The sequence below is a fragment of the Leptodactylus fuscus genome, chromosome 7 (assembly GCF_031893055.1).
Source record: "Leptodactylus fuscus isolate aLepFus1 chromosome 7, aLepFus1.hap2, whole genome shotgun sequence".
Lineage (NCBI taxonomy): Eukaryota > Metazoa > Chordata > Amphibia > Anura > Leptodactylidae > Leptodactylus > Leptodactylus fuscus.
In genome coordinates, this window is record NC_134271.1 from 76,468,015 (window position 1) to 76,486,014 (window position 18,000).

At 44.8% G+C, this 18,000-nt stretch overlaps 1 protein-coding gene and 1 non-coding gene across 2 annotated transcripts in view; both read right to left on the reverse strand.

Annotated features, from left to right (window-relative positions):
* LOC142213733 (hepatocyte nuclear factor 4-beta-like) overlaps positions 1-6,869 on the reverse strand; it is a 29,158-nt gene extending 22,289 nt beyond the window's left edge. Inside the window, exon 1 of the mRNA XM_075282190.1 lies at positions 6,684-6,869. Within this exon, the coding sequence (XP_075138291.1) occupies positions 6,684-6,798 (115 nt within the window). The 5' untranslated portion in view covers positions 6,799-6,869. The remainder of the gene's footprint in view (positions 1-6,683) is intronic.
* On the reverse strand, positions 1,463-1,544 carry TRNAS-CGA (transfer RNA serine (anticodon CGA)). The gene has a single exon. It is a non-coding gene; the product is annotated as a tRNA-Ser (tRNA).
* Positions 6,870-18,000: the final 11,131 nt, after the last annotated feature.

The window sequence follows — 18,000 nt, forward strand, 5'->3', positions numbered from 1 at the left end:
TTAGAGGAAGAACCTCTGCCTCTAGAGGGAGCACGTCTGCCCCTGGATGCTTGAGGTAGGGACCTTCCCCTACCTTCAGCTAATCCCTCCATAATGGCATCTAAGCTTTGGCCAGACACCCTTCCCGGCTCAAAGGGGAGAGCACAGAGTGCTGCTTTAGACGCAAAATCTGCCCGCCAAGGCTTTAGCCAAAGGGGTCTACGGGCCGCAGTAGACAACGCCATAGATTTGGCGGAGATTTTTAATTGATGGCAGGAGGATTCCGCCAAATAATCTGCAGCCCTATGAACTCTTTTCATAGAGGCCAGAATCTCATCTCTGTCTACGCCCAAGTCTATATCCCGCTCCAAGGCGGCTAAGCGGTTGCGCAAAAAGTCACCAACCATAGAGGAGGCTATGGCCACAGAGGCTTGCGCGGAGGAAGCTGAGTAGACCTTCTTCAGAACGGAGTCCGCCCTACGATCCAGAGGGTCCTGAAGATTTGAACCATCTTCCAAGGGCACCAGGGTTCTGCGGGACAGCTTTGCTACGGCCAAATCCACCTTCGGGGGAGGCCCCCAGGAATCCCACTGGGTAGTGTTAATAGGAAACAAACTCTTGAAGATCCTGGAAAGCGAATGTCCTTTCTCTGGCTGTTTCCACTGCTGCGCCATAAGGTCGGTCAGCGTGGCGTCCGCATGGAAGGCAATATGTCCCCCAGAGGCAGACGTGGAGGCTTCCCCGTCAACATCTCGGCCCACTGTAGACCGGATGGACTTCAGCAGCCTGCCCGTTTGTTCATAATGGAACGCAGTTCTGCTGGAATAACTGAGTCGTCCTCGGAGGAATCATCCTCTGCCACCCGCAGGTGTTACAAGGGGGGGGGGGGGAGAGACGAGGAACGGAGCTCAGAGCATGGTCTCCTGGTGAGCTGAGACAAGGTGCAATGGATCCCTTTGAGGGAATCATCCTGCAAAACAAAAAGGAGAGTACAAGCAAGGGAAAAACTATTTACCCAAGCGATGCCCAACCTCACCATCTCCTTGACCCATGCCATCATATCTCTGGGAGAGGGCTCCACAGGTGGAGGACCTCTGCACCCGCGACAACGGGCCCACTCATAGCCTGAAAATAGGCAAGTTATAGGACCAGTAGTACCCCGCAGGGCACAACCTTTCAAGCCGCTACCTACCATCAGGGAGCGGTGTGTCGCAATCGAAGCAGGAAAGATGTTTCCTCTTGGAAGAGGTTTTCCTCCTACCATCCCCAGGAGGGGTAGTAGAGGATGACATATCCTACAGAGAGAGATAATAGACCATGCAACACTGTCACCATGACATCATACCAGCTTTTAAAAAAAGGGTAAATCTTACCAGGTCCTGTAGACCGGACAGAGAGGTGACTTGGCGCCCAACGTGCGACCCGAACCCACGACCTTGAGATTAAGAGTCTCATGCTCTACCGACTGAGCTAGCTGGGCTGGCGCTGTGAACAGGATCTGAACCTGTGCGGGGAGACCCCATTGGATTTCGAGTCCAAAACCTTAACCACTCGGCCATCACAGCCGGTTCCCAATAAAGTTTGCAAACTGGAAAAGAGTTCAAGATCAATGAACACCACAATCGCACGCCTTCAGCAGATACTGCAGGAAGGTCTCTGACACCAGGCCAGCCAGCCTCTTAATTCTGGCCGGCTGGAAGTGGGCGGAGCCACAATCAAAGCAGGTGAGGCAACCTGCCCAGACAACTAACCCTGTAATCAGGGGTCTGCAAAGATATACATTCCCCCCCACCAAGAGGCCCTTAACACGGGCACTTACCCCCACATCTCCCCGTCTTTTCCGGCCTTTAATAAGGCCTGAATCTTCCCTGAGTGAGCGGCCGCCAGCGCCAGGCCGTTGCCATGGCGCTATGATACTTCCGGCGAAACCGGAAATGCGCGCTTACAGCGGCCGGTGGGGAACAGGATACACAACAGTGTGGTTCCACCCGCCGGCAGTCCACGCGGCCACCAGAGGCGGCATGCGGAGTCCCCGGACTCTCACCAAAATGTCAGGTAAGTCACAAGGAGCAGGGGAAGCGGAGGAGAGGGGGGGCAGGGGGGATAGAGGGGGGTAGCCACACATGGCTAACAAGCACCTTCTCCCCGCAGGGCACAGAAGGTGACAAGAAGAAAACAACCGCTCAGGAGGTGAGTGATCCTGCTGAGCTTCTCAAAGAGGACACAAGTCCTCCCACCTGTCCTCTGTCCACACAGGACAGAAAAAAACACGCAGAGGGGAGGTTCTTGTGCCCTCTTATAGGGCCTGCCACGCATTTGATTGGCTAATTAAATATCCGCCTGTCCTACCAGCACACAGGGGCAGAAATACCCCACATTGTGCCGCTGTTGAGGACGACAGGGAACTGTCGTTTTGCAGCAGTAGAGATTGATGAGAATTCATATTTTTCTTGACTCTGGCATCACTGGGATTCGCATAAGAATGTCATTAAAAAAAAGTCCAGCATCACTAACCAGATAAATCAATGTTCTTAGTAGACATGATATTTCTACACAGTAAACAATTTACTAACGCTAGGTTCACACTAGCATTCAGGTGGTGTTGTTCAACTCCGCAATGGGACCCAAAACATCGAGACCTTTTCTACTTAAAAAGCTGTTACCTATGGACTGCATAATGTGGACCACCCGGTTTCCGCTGGTTTGATACTGAAAACGGTGGAGAGAAAAGTCTTCCTAAGGACGGGGCCTCAGGGGACGGAAACACCGTGATTTGACCATAGCGGAAATGACATGGGAAAAATCATGGAGTTTACAGTACAGGCAAAGTGGATGGGATCCTATGCCCTTAATCCCATGCCCACTTTGCAGTAAAAATCGCCGTGTGGAAGCACCACGATTTCCAAAACCAGTGTGGTTTTGGAAATCACAGCATGTCAATTATACTTAGAGAAAAGTTGGCGGTTTCCCCATAGGTTTAATTGCAACAGAAAATCATCGGAGGAAAACTCTGCAAACTTTCTGTTAAAATCGTTGCAGTTATAACCGCGATGCTTTCCTGCAGCACTATATTGCTGCAGGATGTCCCATGGGGCCTCAGCCTAAGGTTAAGGCCCTATGTGGCATTCCGCAACAAAAAGCGCATCATGGTTTTTCCCACAGTGCTTCAGACAGAACGTTTGCAGAGGTTTGCTCTGCGGACTTTCTGCTTCCAAATTATCTATAGGGAAACCGCCAATGTTTCCGTAGGTATAAATGACATGCTGTGATTTCCAAAAACTGCTGCACATATTTTTCTACAATGTGTGGATGGGATTCACTAGAATCTCGTCTACGTTTCAGGGACTGTATATATGTGGGCCCCTGGACTTAAAGTGCAGTAGAGGATATTCATGCTACTCATTCTGACTAACTGAATCATTCAAGGGACTTGTTCAGAATAAGAGCAGTCAAGGGTTAAACTGGTGAAGTCATTCATTCTGTGGAATAAAGGGGTAAATTTTATCCCTTATTTAAGGTCAGAGGGTGGCAAATGTTGCACAAAGTTCTTATAACGCATTTCCTTCTAAAATACTGGGGGAAAAGGGTGTTCCAGACATTGTTCTGGTAAAAAAAAATAAAAGGAACTTTATTAGGTGTGGGCCCCACGTGGCGTAAACGCCCTTCTTTTTATTTTGTGTAAAGGATTAACAAAACCGCATGATGGTTATCGTTTTGATCTGGAATTAAACGTGTGCAATTTCCAGTGCATTCCCACCAAAAAATGTAGAATTATTTGCTTTATTTGCTTTTAAAGTTACTGCTATTTTATGAACACTACTGTATATGAATACATATCATATCACTTTGCTGAGAGACAAAGTGTCTCTCAGCCATATAATAGAATAGTTACACCTGGAGGGACAACACTATGAAAGATAAAGTAGTAGCAACTGCTCTTACAGTAAAGAATCCCAGTTTATGGTGCTTAACACAAAGCAAAAGCTGGAAATCATTTCACATAGTCCAAAGAAGGTAACAGTAGAACAATTTGCCCAAATCCACTGTTCCCGACTCTCCCTGAAGCTAGAGGCAGGAGATACACAGTGGTCACAGCTTCAGCCCCCAGGTCAGGACAGGTTATCATGACCTTCAGATTCTGACCAACTTGTTCTGTGCAGAAACTAATGGGAAGAATGTTCCAAATTACCTGGAACTACGTTCATGACCTGAGGAGGACTGGGCTTCTCACACAGATGAATACTTCATTACGGACATATCTCACCCCTGCAATTTTGTGAGCTTCACAACAGCAAAATGGGTTTTCATCCTCTGAATATAAATAGTGTTATATTCACTATATGATTATGGTGTCCGTAGATGGTGCGCCTGGCCATGGTGATCACATACAAAGTATCACGAACTGCTAAGCTGTACCTGTACTGGCATAGTGAACAATGACAAGTACAGTGACAACCTGACATTTTCACTAACTTGCATAGGATTATCCTACTTGGGCTAGGAATGGAGACTACACAGAGGTTGGGTATAATGAAAAGATTTTCATCTATTATGTGTGTTTGACCTGGACATGGATTCAGGCGCAGTGTGTCACCACCCCTATGTCACTAACCAGAAGGTTTCAATTTAATGTCCATTAGCTTACAGATGAAATGCATAGTGGCATGCGCTAAGCATTACTACAATAATATCGGCACATGGTTCTTGGGAAACAGAGCATGGAGTAAGCCTAGCCTCACACTTTATTTACTGGCCCTTGTACCAGAAAGAACATGTTGATGGAGACGCTGCTGCTATTAAAAACACATGATGGATTCTGGTCACAGTGTGTTCTGGGAATTGTTCTGTCCTTCACTGTCTTTGGTACTGGACTCTTCTGATCTCTAGGGAAAAATCTGTGCTCATTTCAGTTTTATGGTGCCATTAAATTCCAACCACCATAAATGTAACTAATGGTATCAAAGGTCACAGATCGAAGGAGATGTCAGCGCCTAGCATTGCCCTTCATGGATGACGCCCACAGAACAAGATACAGTAAAACATGTATCAATCGCCATGTTGTTAGAGCCCCAAACAGCATCAATATCATCTGAAGGGGCAGCTTTAGCATTCAGTTTAAGTGAATGAGCCCCACTCTCAGGACTGTCAGTCAGACATTGTATTATTTGCTGTGGAGTTAATCAATTACATCTACATCAAAAAAACTGGCTGGCTTACAAAGTAAATGTGACCCCTTAGTGGCGAGCCTGACCCCACATGCTACCCATAACCCCTCTGACACTATCTCTCATGTATTTACTCAGATTACACAATGCTGTGTATTCTGGAGATCCACTATCTACTTTGATTTATACAAATTCTGCTATTCCATTGCTGAGAACCCACTGATCTCATCAAAGAGGGGTCCCTTCCCTGAAACAGGTGCTGGGGTCCAATCTTCTATAAATGAAGTATCTACATTGTATAGTAAACAGTCCTGCAGATTCCTAATAGACTTTGCATATTGATTCTTCGCCATATTCCAAATAAGGGCTCGTTCACATCTGCGCCCAGGTGTCCGTTCTGCAGGTTTCCGTTTCCTGCATAAAACAGAGCAGGAGACGGAAACCTGCAGGACTCTTTCTCACTAATTCATTTGAATGGGTGAGAAAGCTGTCCGGCCGTGAGCGGCGGTGAGCGTTTTGCGCTCTCCGCCGTGAAACCGGGTTTTTTAATCCGGACACAGAGTCGGACATGCAGTACTCTGTGTCCGGATTAAAAAATCCGGTTTCGCGGCGGAGAGCATAAAACGCTCACCACCGCTCACGGCCGGACCCGGTCTGTGCTTTCCGTCTTCTGGCATGCAGAAGACGGAAAGCACAGAACGGAGAGTAGAACGCAGGTGTGAACCTAGTGTCAGTTGACAGGAAATGGAATAACGATTGGTTTTATACAGAGGCTGACTACTTGTCTTGAATTATTATATCTTACAAGTTTGTTCCAACTGTAACTATCTAGACAGTGCAATAAACCCTTAGCACAAATCTGCCTTCTTCTGTTTCTTCTCCTGTTTGTTACAGTGTATCAGTGCAGGTAAGGTGTATCAATGAGTCTGGAGTCCAGGTAACTAACCTCACAGAGCAGCAGAAATCTCTTCTGTTTTTCTGTTCTGTCACAGGAGCAGGTGAATGGAATTCAAGCTGTGATGGATACATCTTATAAGAAAAACCACTTGAGCCTGATGGACCCCACTGACTCGTAATGAGGTCCATCAGATTCCGACATGGTATCCACCGTTTTACTGGAAAAAATATAGTTCTGCATACTGACAACACAAACCCAATTATTGAACAGTCTAATAAAATGGAACCTCACAAGAGGTTACAATAGCTGTAGAAATTCAGGGAGAGTGGGATCTAGGAGCAGATCCCCGATGATCCTTGTACTCCTTAGAAGAAGAGAAGAGATGAGGTTCACCAACAACCAGAATTCGTGGACATTGTGGAAGTCTATGAATAAGAACAACCTACTTGGTGGATGTGGACATTACCATTTTAAGAGATTGGGGTGTATGTAGAATACTTATTTACGTTCAATAGCAAAAGATACATAAGAATAATGAACTGTAGCGCATAGGGGACTACAGCTCCAAGTATGCCCCCCACTCCAGTAGGCACCTAATTTATAGTACCTGAATAATGTTGTTATGACCCTGTGCACCTCACCTGCATTAGTCGGCAGCACCCGGATACTGTCAAATTCCAGCATTGTGTACGTGGAGTCCAGGGGCTCGGAGTAATCTGGTAATTCCATGTCCATAATTCCCTCACAAAGCTTCATTATTGTGATCTGTCAATAAGAGTAGGTCACTGGCACCAGCAGCCCAGCTGCCAATCACCCTGTGCTGCCCCCTCCGTACCAGGACAGAGGACAGTTACCAAAAAAAAAATTTTAAAAAATCAATGACCAGAATGTAAACTGCAATGACACGGGTGGTGACAAGAGGAGGCACAGCAGCTGGAGTCACATGTCAATCACCTGGAGATAAGAATTCACCAATCACTGTCACTGGCAGCCATAAATTACTGACACGTCACATAGGAAATACTCAGAAGGAGCTTGGAACCTTGATCAGAACTTAAATTGTTCTTCTGTGGAGCCTATACATGAAAAATCTTCAACTGACTGTAAAGCCAGAAGTGGATGTAGCAGAAGGGAGAAGTATAAGTATAGTATAGTATAGTATAGTATAGTATAGTATAGTATAGTATAGTATATATATAAATATGTATATTGTATATATATATTTATATACTGTATATATAAATGCTTCCTTCATATTTTCCATTACTTTTGAAGCCACTCTAGGTTTGGCAAAACAAACAAACAAATAAACAATAAAACCCACCCAAATCTGCATGTAGCCTTATATATATATATATATATATATATATATATATATATATATATATATATATATTTATATACATATACGGATATATATATATATATATATATATATATATATATACATATATATATATATATACAGTCCTATGAAAAAGTTTGGGCACCCCTATTAATCTTAATCATTTTTTGTTCTAAATATTTTGGTGTTTGCAACAGCCATTTCAGTTTGATATATCTAATAACTGATGGACACAGTAATATTTCAGGATTGAAATGAGGTTTATTGTACTAACAGAAAATGTGCAATATGCATTAAACCAAAATTTGACCGGTGCAAAAGTATGGGCACCCTTATCATTTTATTGATTTGAATTCCCCTAACTACTTTTTACTGACTTACTGAAGCACAAAATTGGTTTTGTAACCTCAGTGAGCTTTGAACTTCATAGCCAGATGTATCCAATCATAAGAAAAGGTATTTAAGGTGGCCAATTGCAAGTTGATCTCCTATTTGAATCTCCTCTGAAGAGCGGCATCATGGGCTACTCAAAACAACTCTCAAATGATCTGAAAACAAAGATTGTTCAACATAGTTGTTCAGGGGAAGGATACAAAAAGTTGTCTCAGAGATTTAACCTGTCAGTTTCCACTGTGAGGAACATAGTAAGGAAATGGAAGACCACAGGGACAGTTCTTGTTAAGCCCAGAAGTGGCAGGCCAAGAAAAATATCAGAAAGGCAGAGAAGAAGAATGGTGAGAACAGTCAAGGACAATCCACAGACCACCTCCAAAGAGCTGCAGCATCATCTTGCTGCAGATGGTGTCACTGTGCATCGGTCAACTATACAGCGCACTTTGCACAAATAGAAGCTGTATGGGAGAGTGATGAGAAAGAAGCCGTTTCTGCACGTACGCCACAAATAGAGTTGCCTGAGGTATGAAAAAGCACATTTGGACAAGGCAGCTTCATTTTGGAAACAAAAATTGAGTTGTTTGGTTATAAAAAAAGGCGTTATGCATGGCGTCCAAAAAGAAACAGCATTCCAAGAAAAACACATGCTACCCACTGTAAAATTTGGTGGAGGTTCCATCATGCTTTGGGGCTGTGTGACCAATGCCGGCATCGGGAATCTTGTTAAAGTTGAGAGTCGCATGGATTCCACTCAGTATCAGCAGATTCTTGAGAATAATGTTCAAGAATCAGTGACGAAGTTGAAGTTACGCCGGGGATGGATATTTCAGCAAGACAATGATCCAAAACACCGCTCCAAATCCTCAGGCATTCATGCAGAGGAACAATTACAATGTTCTGGAATGGCCATCCCAGTCCCCAGACCTGAATATCATTGAACATCTGTGGGATGATTTGAAGCGGGCTGTCCATGCTCGGCGACCATCTAACTTAACTGAACTTGAATTGTTTGTCCAAAATACCTTTATCCAGGATCCAGGAACTGATTAAAAGCTACAGGAAGCGACTAGAGGCTGTTATCTTTGCAAAAGGAGGATCTACTAAATATTAATGTCACTTTTCTGTTGAGGTGCCCATACTTTTGCACCGGTCAAATTTTGGTTTAATGCATATTGCACATTTTCTGTTAGTACAATAAACCTCATTTCAATCCTGAAATATTACTGTGTCCATCAGTTATTAGATATATCAAACTGAAATGGCTGTTGCAAACACCAAAATATTTAGAACTAAAAATGATTAAGATTAATAGGGGTGCCCAAACTTTTTCATAGGACTGTATATATATATATTGCAGTTGATGCACTGCATTTCTTGCTTCACCATGCTATCAGAGTAATGTTCTGATTTAGTTAGTCTTTGCTCTAGGTCCCCTAAAAATTGTGGTAGTTTTTGTCACTATGATGCCATAATAGAAATGAGTCTAATCCTAATGGCATTAGTATACCTAGATTAATATAAACTGTAGAGCAATGGAAGCTCTCCGTACAACTGCATGGTGAGACTCTTGGTCCATCCCTGGTCAAACCTAATATAACCCACTACTAAAGAGTGCTTTTTTTAACTGCCACAGGGCCCCTTCACGCAGCGTAAGCGCTTGGCTCATTCCGAGCCGTACACGCGAGCGCTTCTAAACACTTCCCATTCACTTCAATGCGAGAGCTCATAAAGCCGGCTTTACAAGCGCTCCCATTGAAGTGAATGGGAAGTGTTTAGAAGCGCTCGCGTGTACGGCTCGGAATGAGCCGAGTGCTTACGCCGTGTGAAGGGGCTCTCATAGGAGATAACTAGGTAACCAGTTATTCTGATCCCCAGTCCATATCCACAATGTTCCGTTTTGGCCACTTTCTTGGCTGTTCTTGTGTTGGCTATCCCCAGTCCTAATGGTAAATCTAGACAAGTTGTTCCAGCGTCTTATGCTGACTGCCGTACTGGAGTCGGGAAGGAATTTTTTTCCCATAGCTATTGGTATCAGCCTCATGGCTTTTTTGCCTTCCTCTGGATTAACACTACTTTATAGGTAGTCGTCAGCCAACATCATCTACTAGGTCACTATAACTCATAGTAAATTAACTTTATACTAAACTGTAGAGAAATAACTATTGATAGTACAACTACATGGTGGGAATGTCGGCCCATTCCAAGTCAGATATGTGCAGGCTGCTGGGGCTTGCATTGTTCTTTACTAGAGATGAGCGAACACTAAAATGTTCGAGGTTCGAAATTCGATTCGAACAGCCGCTCACTGTTCGAGTGTTCGAATGGGTTTCGAACCCCATTATAGTCTATGGGGAACATAAACTCGTTAAGGGGGAAACCCAAATTCGTGTCTGGAGGGTCACCAAGTCCACTATGACACCCCAGGAAATGATACCAACACCCTGGAATGACACTGGGACAGCAGGGGAAGCATGTCTGGGGGCATAAAAGTCACTTTATTTCATGGAAATCCCTGTCAGTTTGCGATTTTCGCAAGCTAACTTTTCCCCATAGAAATGCATTGGCCAGTGCTGATTGGCCAGAGTACGGAACTCGACCAATCAGCGCTGGCTCTGCTGGAGGAGGCGGAGTCTAAGATCGCTCCACACCAGTCTCCATTCAGGTCCGACCTTAGACTCCGTCTCCTCCGGCAGAGCCAGCGCTGATTGGCCGAAGGCTGGCCAATGCATTCCTATGCGAATGCAGAGACTTAGCAGTGCTGAGTCAGTTTTGCTCAACTACACATCTGATGCACACTCGGCACTGCTACATCAGATGTAGCAATCTGATGTAGCAGAGCCGAGGGTGCACTAGAACCCCTGTGCAAACTCAGTTCACGCTAATAGAATGCATTGGCCAGCGCTGATTGGCCAATGCATTCTATTAGCCCGATGAAGTAGAGCTGAATGTGTGTGCTAAGCACACACATTCAGCACTGCTTCATCACGCCAATACAATGCATTAGCCAGTGCTGATTGGCCAGAGTACGGAATTCCGCCAATCAGCGCTGGCCAATGCATTCTATTAGCCCGATGAAGTAGAGCTGAATGTGTGTGCTAAGCACACACATTCAGCACTGCTTCATCACGCCAATACAATGCATTAGCCAGTGCTGATTGGCCAGAGTACGGAATTCGGCCAATCAGCGCTGGCTCTGCTGGAGGAGGCGGAGTCTAAGGTCGGACCTGAATGGAGACTGGTGTGGAGCGATCTTAGACTCCGCCTCCTCCAGCAGAGCCAGCGCTGATTGGCCGAATTCCGTACTCTGGCCAATCAGCGCTGGCCAATGCATTCTATTAGCCCGATGAAGTAGAGCTGAATGTGTGTGCTAAGCACACACATTCAGCACTGCTTCATCACGCCAATACAATGCATTAGCCAGTGCTGATTGGCCAGAGTACGGAATTCGGCCAATCAGCGCTGGCCAATGCATTCTATTAGCCCGATGAAGCAGAGCTGAATGTGTGTGCTAAGCACACACATTCAGCACTGCTTCATCACGCCAATACAATGCATTAGCCAGTGCTGATTGGCCAGAGTACGGAATTCGGCCAATCAGCGCTGGCCAATGCATTCTATTAGCCCGATGAAGTAGAGCTGAATGTGTGTGCTAAGCACACACATTCAGCACTGCTTCATCACGCCAATACAATGCATTAGCCAGTGCTGATTGGCCAGAGTACGGAATTCGGCCAATCAGCGCTGGCCAATGCATTCTATTAGCCCGATGAAGCAGTGCTGAATGTGTGTGCTAAGCACACACATTCAGCACTGCTTCATCACGCCAATACAATGCATTAGCCAGTGCTGATTGGCCAGAGTACGGAATTCGGCCAATCAGCGCTGGCTCTGCTGGAGGAGGCGGAGTCTAAGGTCGGACCTGAATGGAGACTGGTGTGGAGCGATCTTAGACTCCGCCTCCTCCAGCAGAGCCAGCGCTGATTGGCCGAATTCCGTACTCTGGCCAATCAGCGCTGGCCAATGCATTCTATTAGCCCGATGAAGTAGAGCTGAATGTGTGTGCTAAGCACACACATTCAGCACTGCTTCATCACGCCAATACAATGCATTAGCCAGTGCTGATTGGCCAGAGTACGGAATTCGGCCAATCAGCGCTGGCCAATGCATTCTATTAGCCCGATGAAGCAGAGCTGAATGTGTGTGCTAAGCACACACATTCAGCACTGCTTCATCACGCCAATACAATGCATTAGCCAGTGCTGATTGGCCAGAGTACGGAATTCGGCCAATCAGCGCTGGCTCTGCTGGAGGAGGCGGAGTCTAAGATCGCTCCACACCAGTCTCCATTCAGGTCCGACCTTAGACTCCGCCTCCTCCAGCAGAGCCAGCGCTGATTGGCCGAATTCCGTACTCTGGCCAATCAGCACTGGCTAATGCATTGTATTGGCGTGATGAAGCAGTGCTGAATGTGTGTGCTTAGCACACACATTCAGCTCTACTTCATCGGGCTAATAGAATGCATTGGCCAGCGCTGATTGGCCAGAGTACGGAATTCGGCCAATCAGCGCTGGCTCTGCTGGAGGAGGCGGGGTCTAAGATCGCTCCACACCAGTCTCCATTCAGGTCCGACCTTAGACTCCGCCTCCTCCAGCAGAGCCAGCGCTGATTGGCCAGAGTACGGAATTCGGCCAATCAGCACTGGCTAATGCATTGTATTGGCGTGATGAAGCAGTGCTGAATGTGTGTGCTTAGCACACACATTCAGCTCTACTTCATCGGGCTAATAGAATGCATTGGCCAGCGCTGATTGGCCGAATTCCGTACTCTGGCCAATCAGCACTGGCTAATGCATTGTATTGGCGTGATGAAGCAGTGCTGAATGTGTGTGCTTAGCACACACATTCAGCTCTACTTCATCGGGCTAATAGAATGCATTGGCCAATCAGCGCTGGCCAATGCATTCTATTAGCGTGAACTGAGTTTGCACAGGGGTTCTAGTGCACCCTCGGCTCTGCTACATCAGATTGCTACATCTGATGTAGCAGTGCCGAGTGTGCATCAGATGTGTAGTTGAGCAAAAACTCCACTTGAATCTACTATCTGAAAATGCTATACTCCAAACCAAAGAACAGCGTAAAATTTAACTTTTATTAAATAATGTTAAAACAATAACTCCGGGTATATAGAAGATAAAGTGTCAAATTAACTGCATAACCTTCCTAATAAAGCCTTTACATGAAAATGACTCAATTAGTGTCTAGCTCCCAACTCTCTAGTTCAGAAGCCAAGGGTATGCTTATTGATCCAGAAATAACTTCTCTCCTGGATCAATAACAGATAGACAAATGTCTCATTAATATTTAGAAGACAGAACATTGGCATGCCGTCTATAAAGTAGCAAAATGGGCTAAGGTATTCCTATATTAGGATATAAGCTACCTCCCACTCTGCCCAATGTTAGCTATCCGGCATCAAGCCGATATAGCAGCTGATGGTAATTTGCTGAGGATCTATTCAAAGGTTTTAAGTCCCCATTCACATATAGTATAGTCCCGTCTCAACGCGTTTCCCTCCCGTATCTAGGAGTTCATCAGGAGACTAAATAACTGAAAAAGTCTGTTGCTTCAATCTTACTGCTAATCATTTAGGTATCCTATGCTTTCCATATATCCTAATAGCCAGGAACCCTACCGGAGCCTATCTACCTCCTTTTTTGGCGGCTCACATTTACTTTGGACTCAATAGTCCACTTTCTGTCTATAGAAGATGGGCGGTTAAAACCACCGTTCCCCGTGCCTTGATGGTAGGCACAGGTACCAGGGTGAAAGCTGAGGGCATAACGGCATACCACCTACCTTTATACCCAGTCCATAATGTGTGTTATCGCCGGCCTTCCCTGCGCATCGCTCCGAAAAAGGGGCGTGTCCACCGGAACTAACCGTAGGGCACGCCTCCCTCCTCCCATTGGAGCGTGTACACGGAGCTCGGTCGTTATGGTAACGGTGACGCTACTAGCACACCGCTTCATGATCGGAAGCATGTTATTATCTTAGGGCTTCTGAGAGGAACACAAGTAAGTATATATTAGGATATCAACCCAGACTATACATAAAGCCCTGGCCTCATACAATCCCGATCTCAAAAGTATATAAGTAGTCAAAGGTAGATATTGCTGGCAATAGGACAATTACTATTTTTGAAATCATGCGTTTTCTAGGAAAACCGCAACAAAAACGCAACATGTGAATGTACCCTAATGTCACCTATTGTTTAATATATCTGTCAAACAGGACATTTCCATAAATATATGATATACCCTTTCACAAAACGAGGTAACGTAACCCCAATTCCCAAGAGCTAATGTCACTTACTAAACCAATACATCATTAATAAAATAAATAAAAAATAAGATGCATTGTTCAAAACCAGCTACCTATAAAACCACTCCAACATATACATAGTATTGGGGTGTATAACTGGGGGATAAACCTGTTTCGTTATCAATGCGTCTCACCCCATTTTTTTGCTTCCTCTCAAGATAAACCCTAAGACACCCAATCCAATGTTCTTATACCTCAAACAGAAAATTCTTATTTAGTCATGTAAATCTGAGATGTAACATTCCCAACCCTAACAAAAGAGGTGACCCCAAGATGATGGCGCAATATCGGTACACGATCTAATCACCCCATAAAACGAGGAGCCACACTCCAAATATATCTCTTCATAACTACACGTCATGTGGATCTCAATAGAACCCTTAAATGAACGATGCAAAAGAGATAATTTCATTTAGACCATCCGGTTTAACACTTTTCAGCCTATAGGTCCATTTAGCTTCCTGTTGCAGAAGCTTTCTATCCAGATCACCCCTTCGTATGGAGGATGTAACTAACTCAATTCCCTGAAACGTTAGGAATTTCAGATCTCCATTATTTTTCCCATAGGGATGCATTGGCCAGCGCTGATTGGCCGAATTCCGTACTCTGGCCAATCAGTGCTGGCCAATGCATTCTATTAGCTTGATGAAGCAGAGTGTGCACAAGGGTTCAAGCGCACCCTCGGCTCTGATGTAGCAGAGCTGAGGGTGCACAAGGGTTCAAGTGCACCCTCGGCTCTCCTACATCAGAGCCGAGGGTGCGCTTGAACCCTTGTGCAGCCTCGGCTCTGCTACATCAGAGCCGAGGGTGCGCTTGAACCCTTGTGCACACTCTGCTTCATCAAGCTAATAGAATGCATTGGCCAGCACTGATTGGCCAGAGTACGGAATTCGGCCAATCAGCGCTGGCCAATGCATCCCTATGGGAAAAAGTTTATCTCACAAAAATCACAATTACACACCCGATAGAGCCCCAAAAAGTTATTTTTAATAACATTCCCCCCTAAAAAAGGTTATCCCTAGCTATCCCTGCCTGTACAGCTATCCCTGTCTCATAGTCACAAAGTTCACATTCTCATATGACCCGGATTTGAAATCCACTATTCGTCTAAAATGGAGGTCACCTGACTTCGGCAGCCAATGACTTTTTCCAATTTTTTTCAATGCCCCCGGTGTCGTAGTTCCTGTCCCACCTCCCCTGCGCTGTTATTGGTGCAAAAAAGGCGCCAGGGAAGGTGGGAGGGGAATCAAATTTTGGCGCACTTTACCACGCGGTGTTCGATTCGATTCGAACATAGCGAACACCCTGATATCCGATCGAACATGTGTTCGATAGAACACTGTTCGCTCATCTCTATTCTTTACTGTATGAGGGGTTTAAGATTTGATAGAATAGTTGATCCAGGGTCTTGTATTGACTGACAATTTTGGAGTTGGGAAGGAATTGTTTTCCCACAACATGGGGCCATTGGCATCTGAATTATGGGGTTTTTCACCTTCCTCTGAATCAGCTGTAGATATGATTGATTGATTGATTGATTGATTGATTGATGGAGAGAAAACTCTATGAGAACTAGTGACGTAACCTCCACACTCCACACAGCGGAGAGCACTGAGCTCCAGCACTAGGTTGTATGCTATGGTCCTGTCTTCATCCGACTTCTTCCATGTAATTGTGTATAAATACTGCCCTTATTACTGTCTTTGTGGGTGGCAACCTTTCAGTAAATGCTCTACTAAAAATCTTGGTGGTCTTTGTCACTGTACTCTTACAGGGGTTATCACTTTAATACCATGATGAGAATGAATTCCCCCCTCCCCCCTCCCTTTCTAGCATAAATAGTTTAATGATACCCTTTAGTAAGACCATTCACCATACAACTCTACGGTGATGATGTTGGTTCATCAATAATCCTTCAGGGTAGGTAGTGGCTACATTCAGCATGACTTGTTGTGTTGAGAAGATTGGGTGTGAATGAAGTGAATGATCTGCTCCCTATATAACCCTGGGCAGTTTTCTGGTAACTGGTATCAGACAGTGTCTACACTTCTAAGCCAGCACAGGACAGGTCCTGCTCGGTGTGTTTTTTAAAGCGGCCTGTCTTGTCTTGGGCTAGTTTAGGTTAAATAAATTGTCAAAATTCTGTTCTCCCAGGTTGCCACAGATAGCGCTGCCTGAGGCTGCCACCTTACTTTGCCTCATTATAGGGGCACCCTGGCTTTACTGTCCACTATAAGACACAATCTCACGGATTCTGCTGCATCAGGATGTTGTCCTCCCTTCAGCAGTATGGGGTGAGTGATGATGTACATGGAGAATCTGTGATCTGGATCAGGACTAAGGATAATGCGTCTTCCTAGACATTCTATTTTTTTACAGCCCAGTTGAAATCTCCCGGTTCTGGGTTGATACTAAAGCCTGAAAATCTGCAGAAAACATCCTGCAGGTGCAACCTAGATTTACAGCTAGAGCACTGACTATACCAGACTGCCTGCATATTTACACCGGCCCAACTACAAAATAACAGTACCCTCCCTTTGTGTTAGAAATATAAGCGCAAAACAAAAGATAGACACCGAGCAAACTTATAGTGTAGATAATCGTAAAAATTCAATGGAAAGTATACCACAATAGTAATTTTGGACCTGGGGGGCCTCTCACCTGGTGTGGTTATGACACCGCTCACAACCACGTATGCAAATATTAAATCCAGGTAGAAGGAGCAGCTCGTCCCATGGACATCAACCAGGATAAAGGAATTGTGAAGAAGGCAATGGACCGTGCTCACAGGTCACAAAGAGTTTATTGGTCAAAAAGATGCACAACACAGAACCACCGTGTTTCGGGCTTGCACGCCCTTTTCAAGTGCATGAACTAATTAAAAATAAGAAATGGAATACATATATACGAATAAACCAAATTTCTCACAAAAACATAGAACCATAAAAACAATTGTAAAAACATATACATAAACCAATTAATAAAAGACACACCAAATGATCTAAAATAATTATATCTATAAAAGATGCATAAATAAACATACATATAGAGGTAGGATTCATCAACAAATGTTTAAAACATGGTACTACAGCAAAATGTTTGTTATTGTTAACTTTGGTTGGAGTGAACAATAAGTGTAGAGCCTAATAGAAACTAGGAAACTAAACACACTATGGTTGCAGAGGCTCTAGCAGGAGTTAACAATAACAAACATTTTGCTGTAGTATCATGTTTTAAACATTTGTTGATGAATCCTACCTCTATATGTATGTTTATTTATGCATCTTTTATGGATAGCAGTGTTTTGAGCGATTTCTGGCTTTCTCTGGGACCTTCTTGCATTTGTTTACATGCTTCCCTAGCTTCCTGCTGTCCTAGCCTACAACTCCCATGATCCCCCCCCCTCATTCCCTCTCTCACACCCCTTCCCTGTATCCCTAGCTAGCCCATGGACTACTATCCTTATCTATTTACTTAACCCACTCAGCTCCAATCTCCCCCCCCCCCCCCCCCGCAATCACTTACCTGCCTTCTATGTCCTGGATATCAGTGTCTTTGGTCCCACCAGCATGTTCTGTGGAATTCTTGTGTATGCCGGCGATTGTACAATAAAGCTCTATTGTGCAGGCACCGGCAGAAACGGAGGAAGTGACGCTTCATCCCAGTAGACAGAAAATAGACAAGTATGAGAGCAATGGGGAAGGCGGGAGGTTATTTGTAATGCTTAGTTTCCAGAAATGCGGAAACAGAACGTCACCGGATCATCAGAAAGTGTGCCTGGGTACATAGGCAAATATAGTTTTTTAAAAAAAATAAATAAAGTCAATTAGAAGTTAAGCA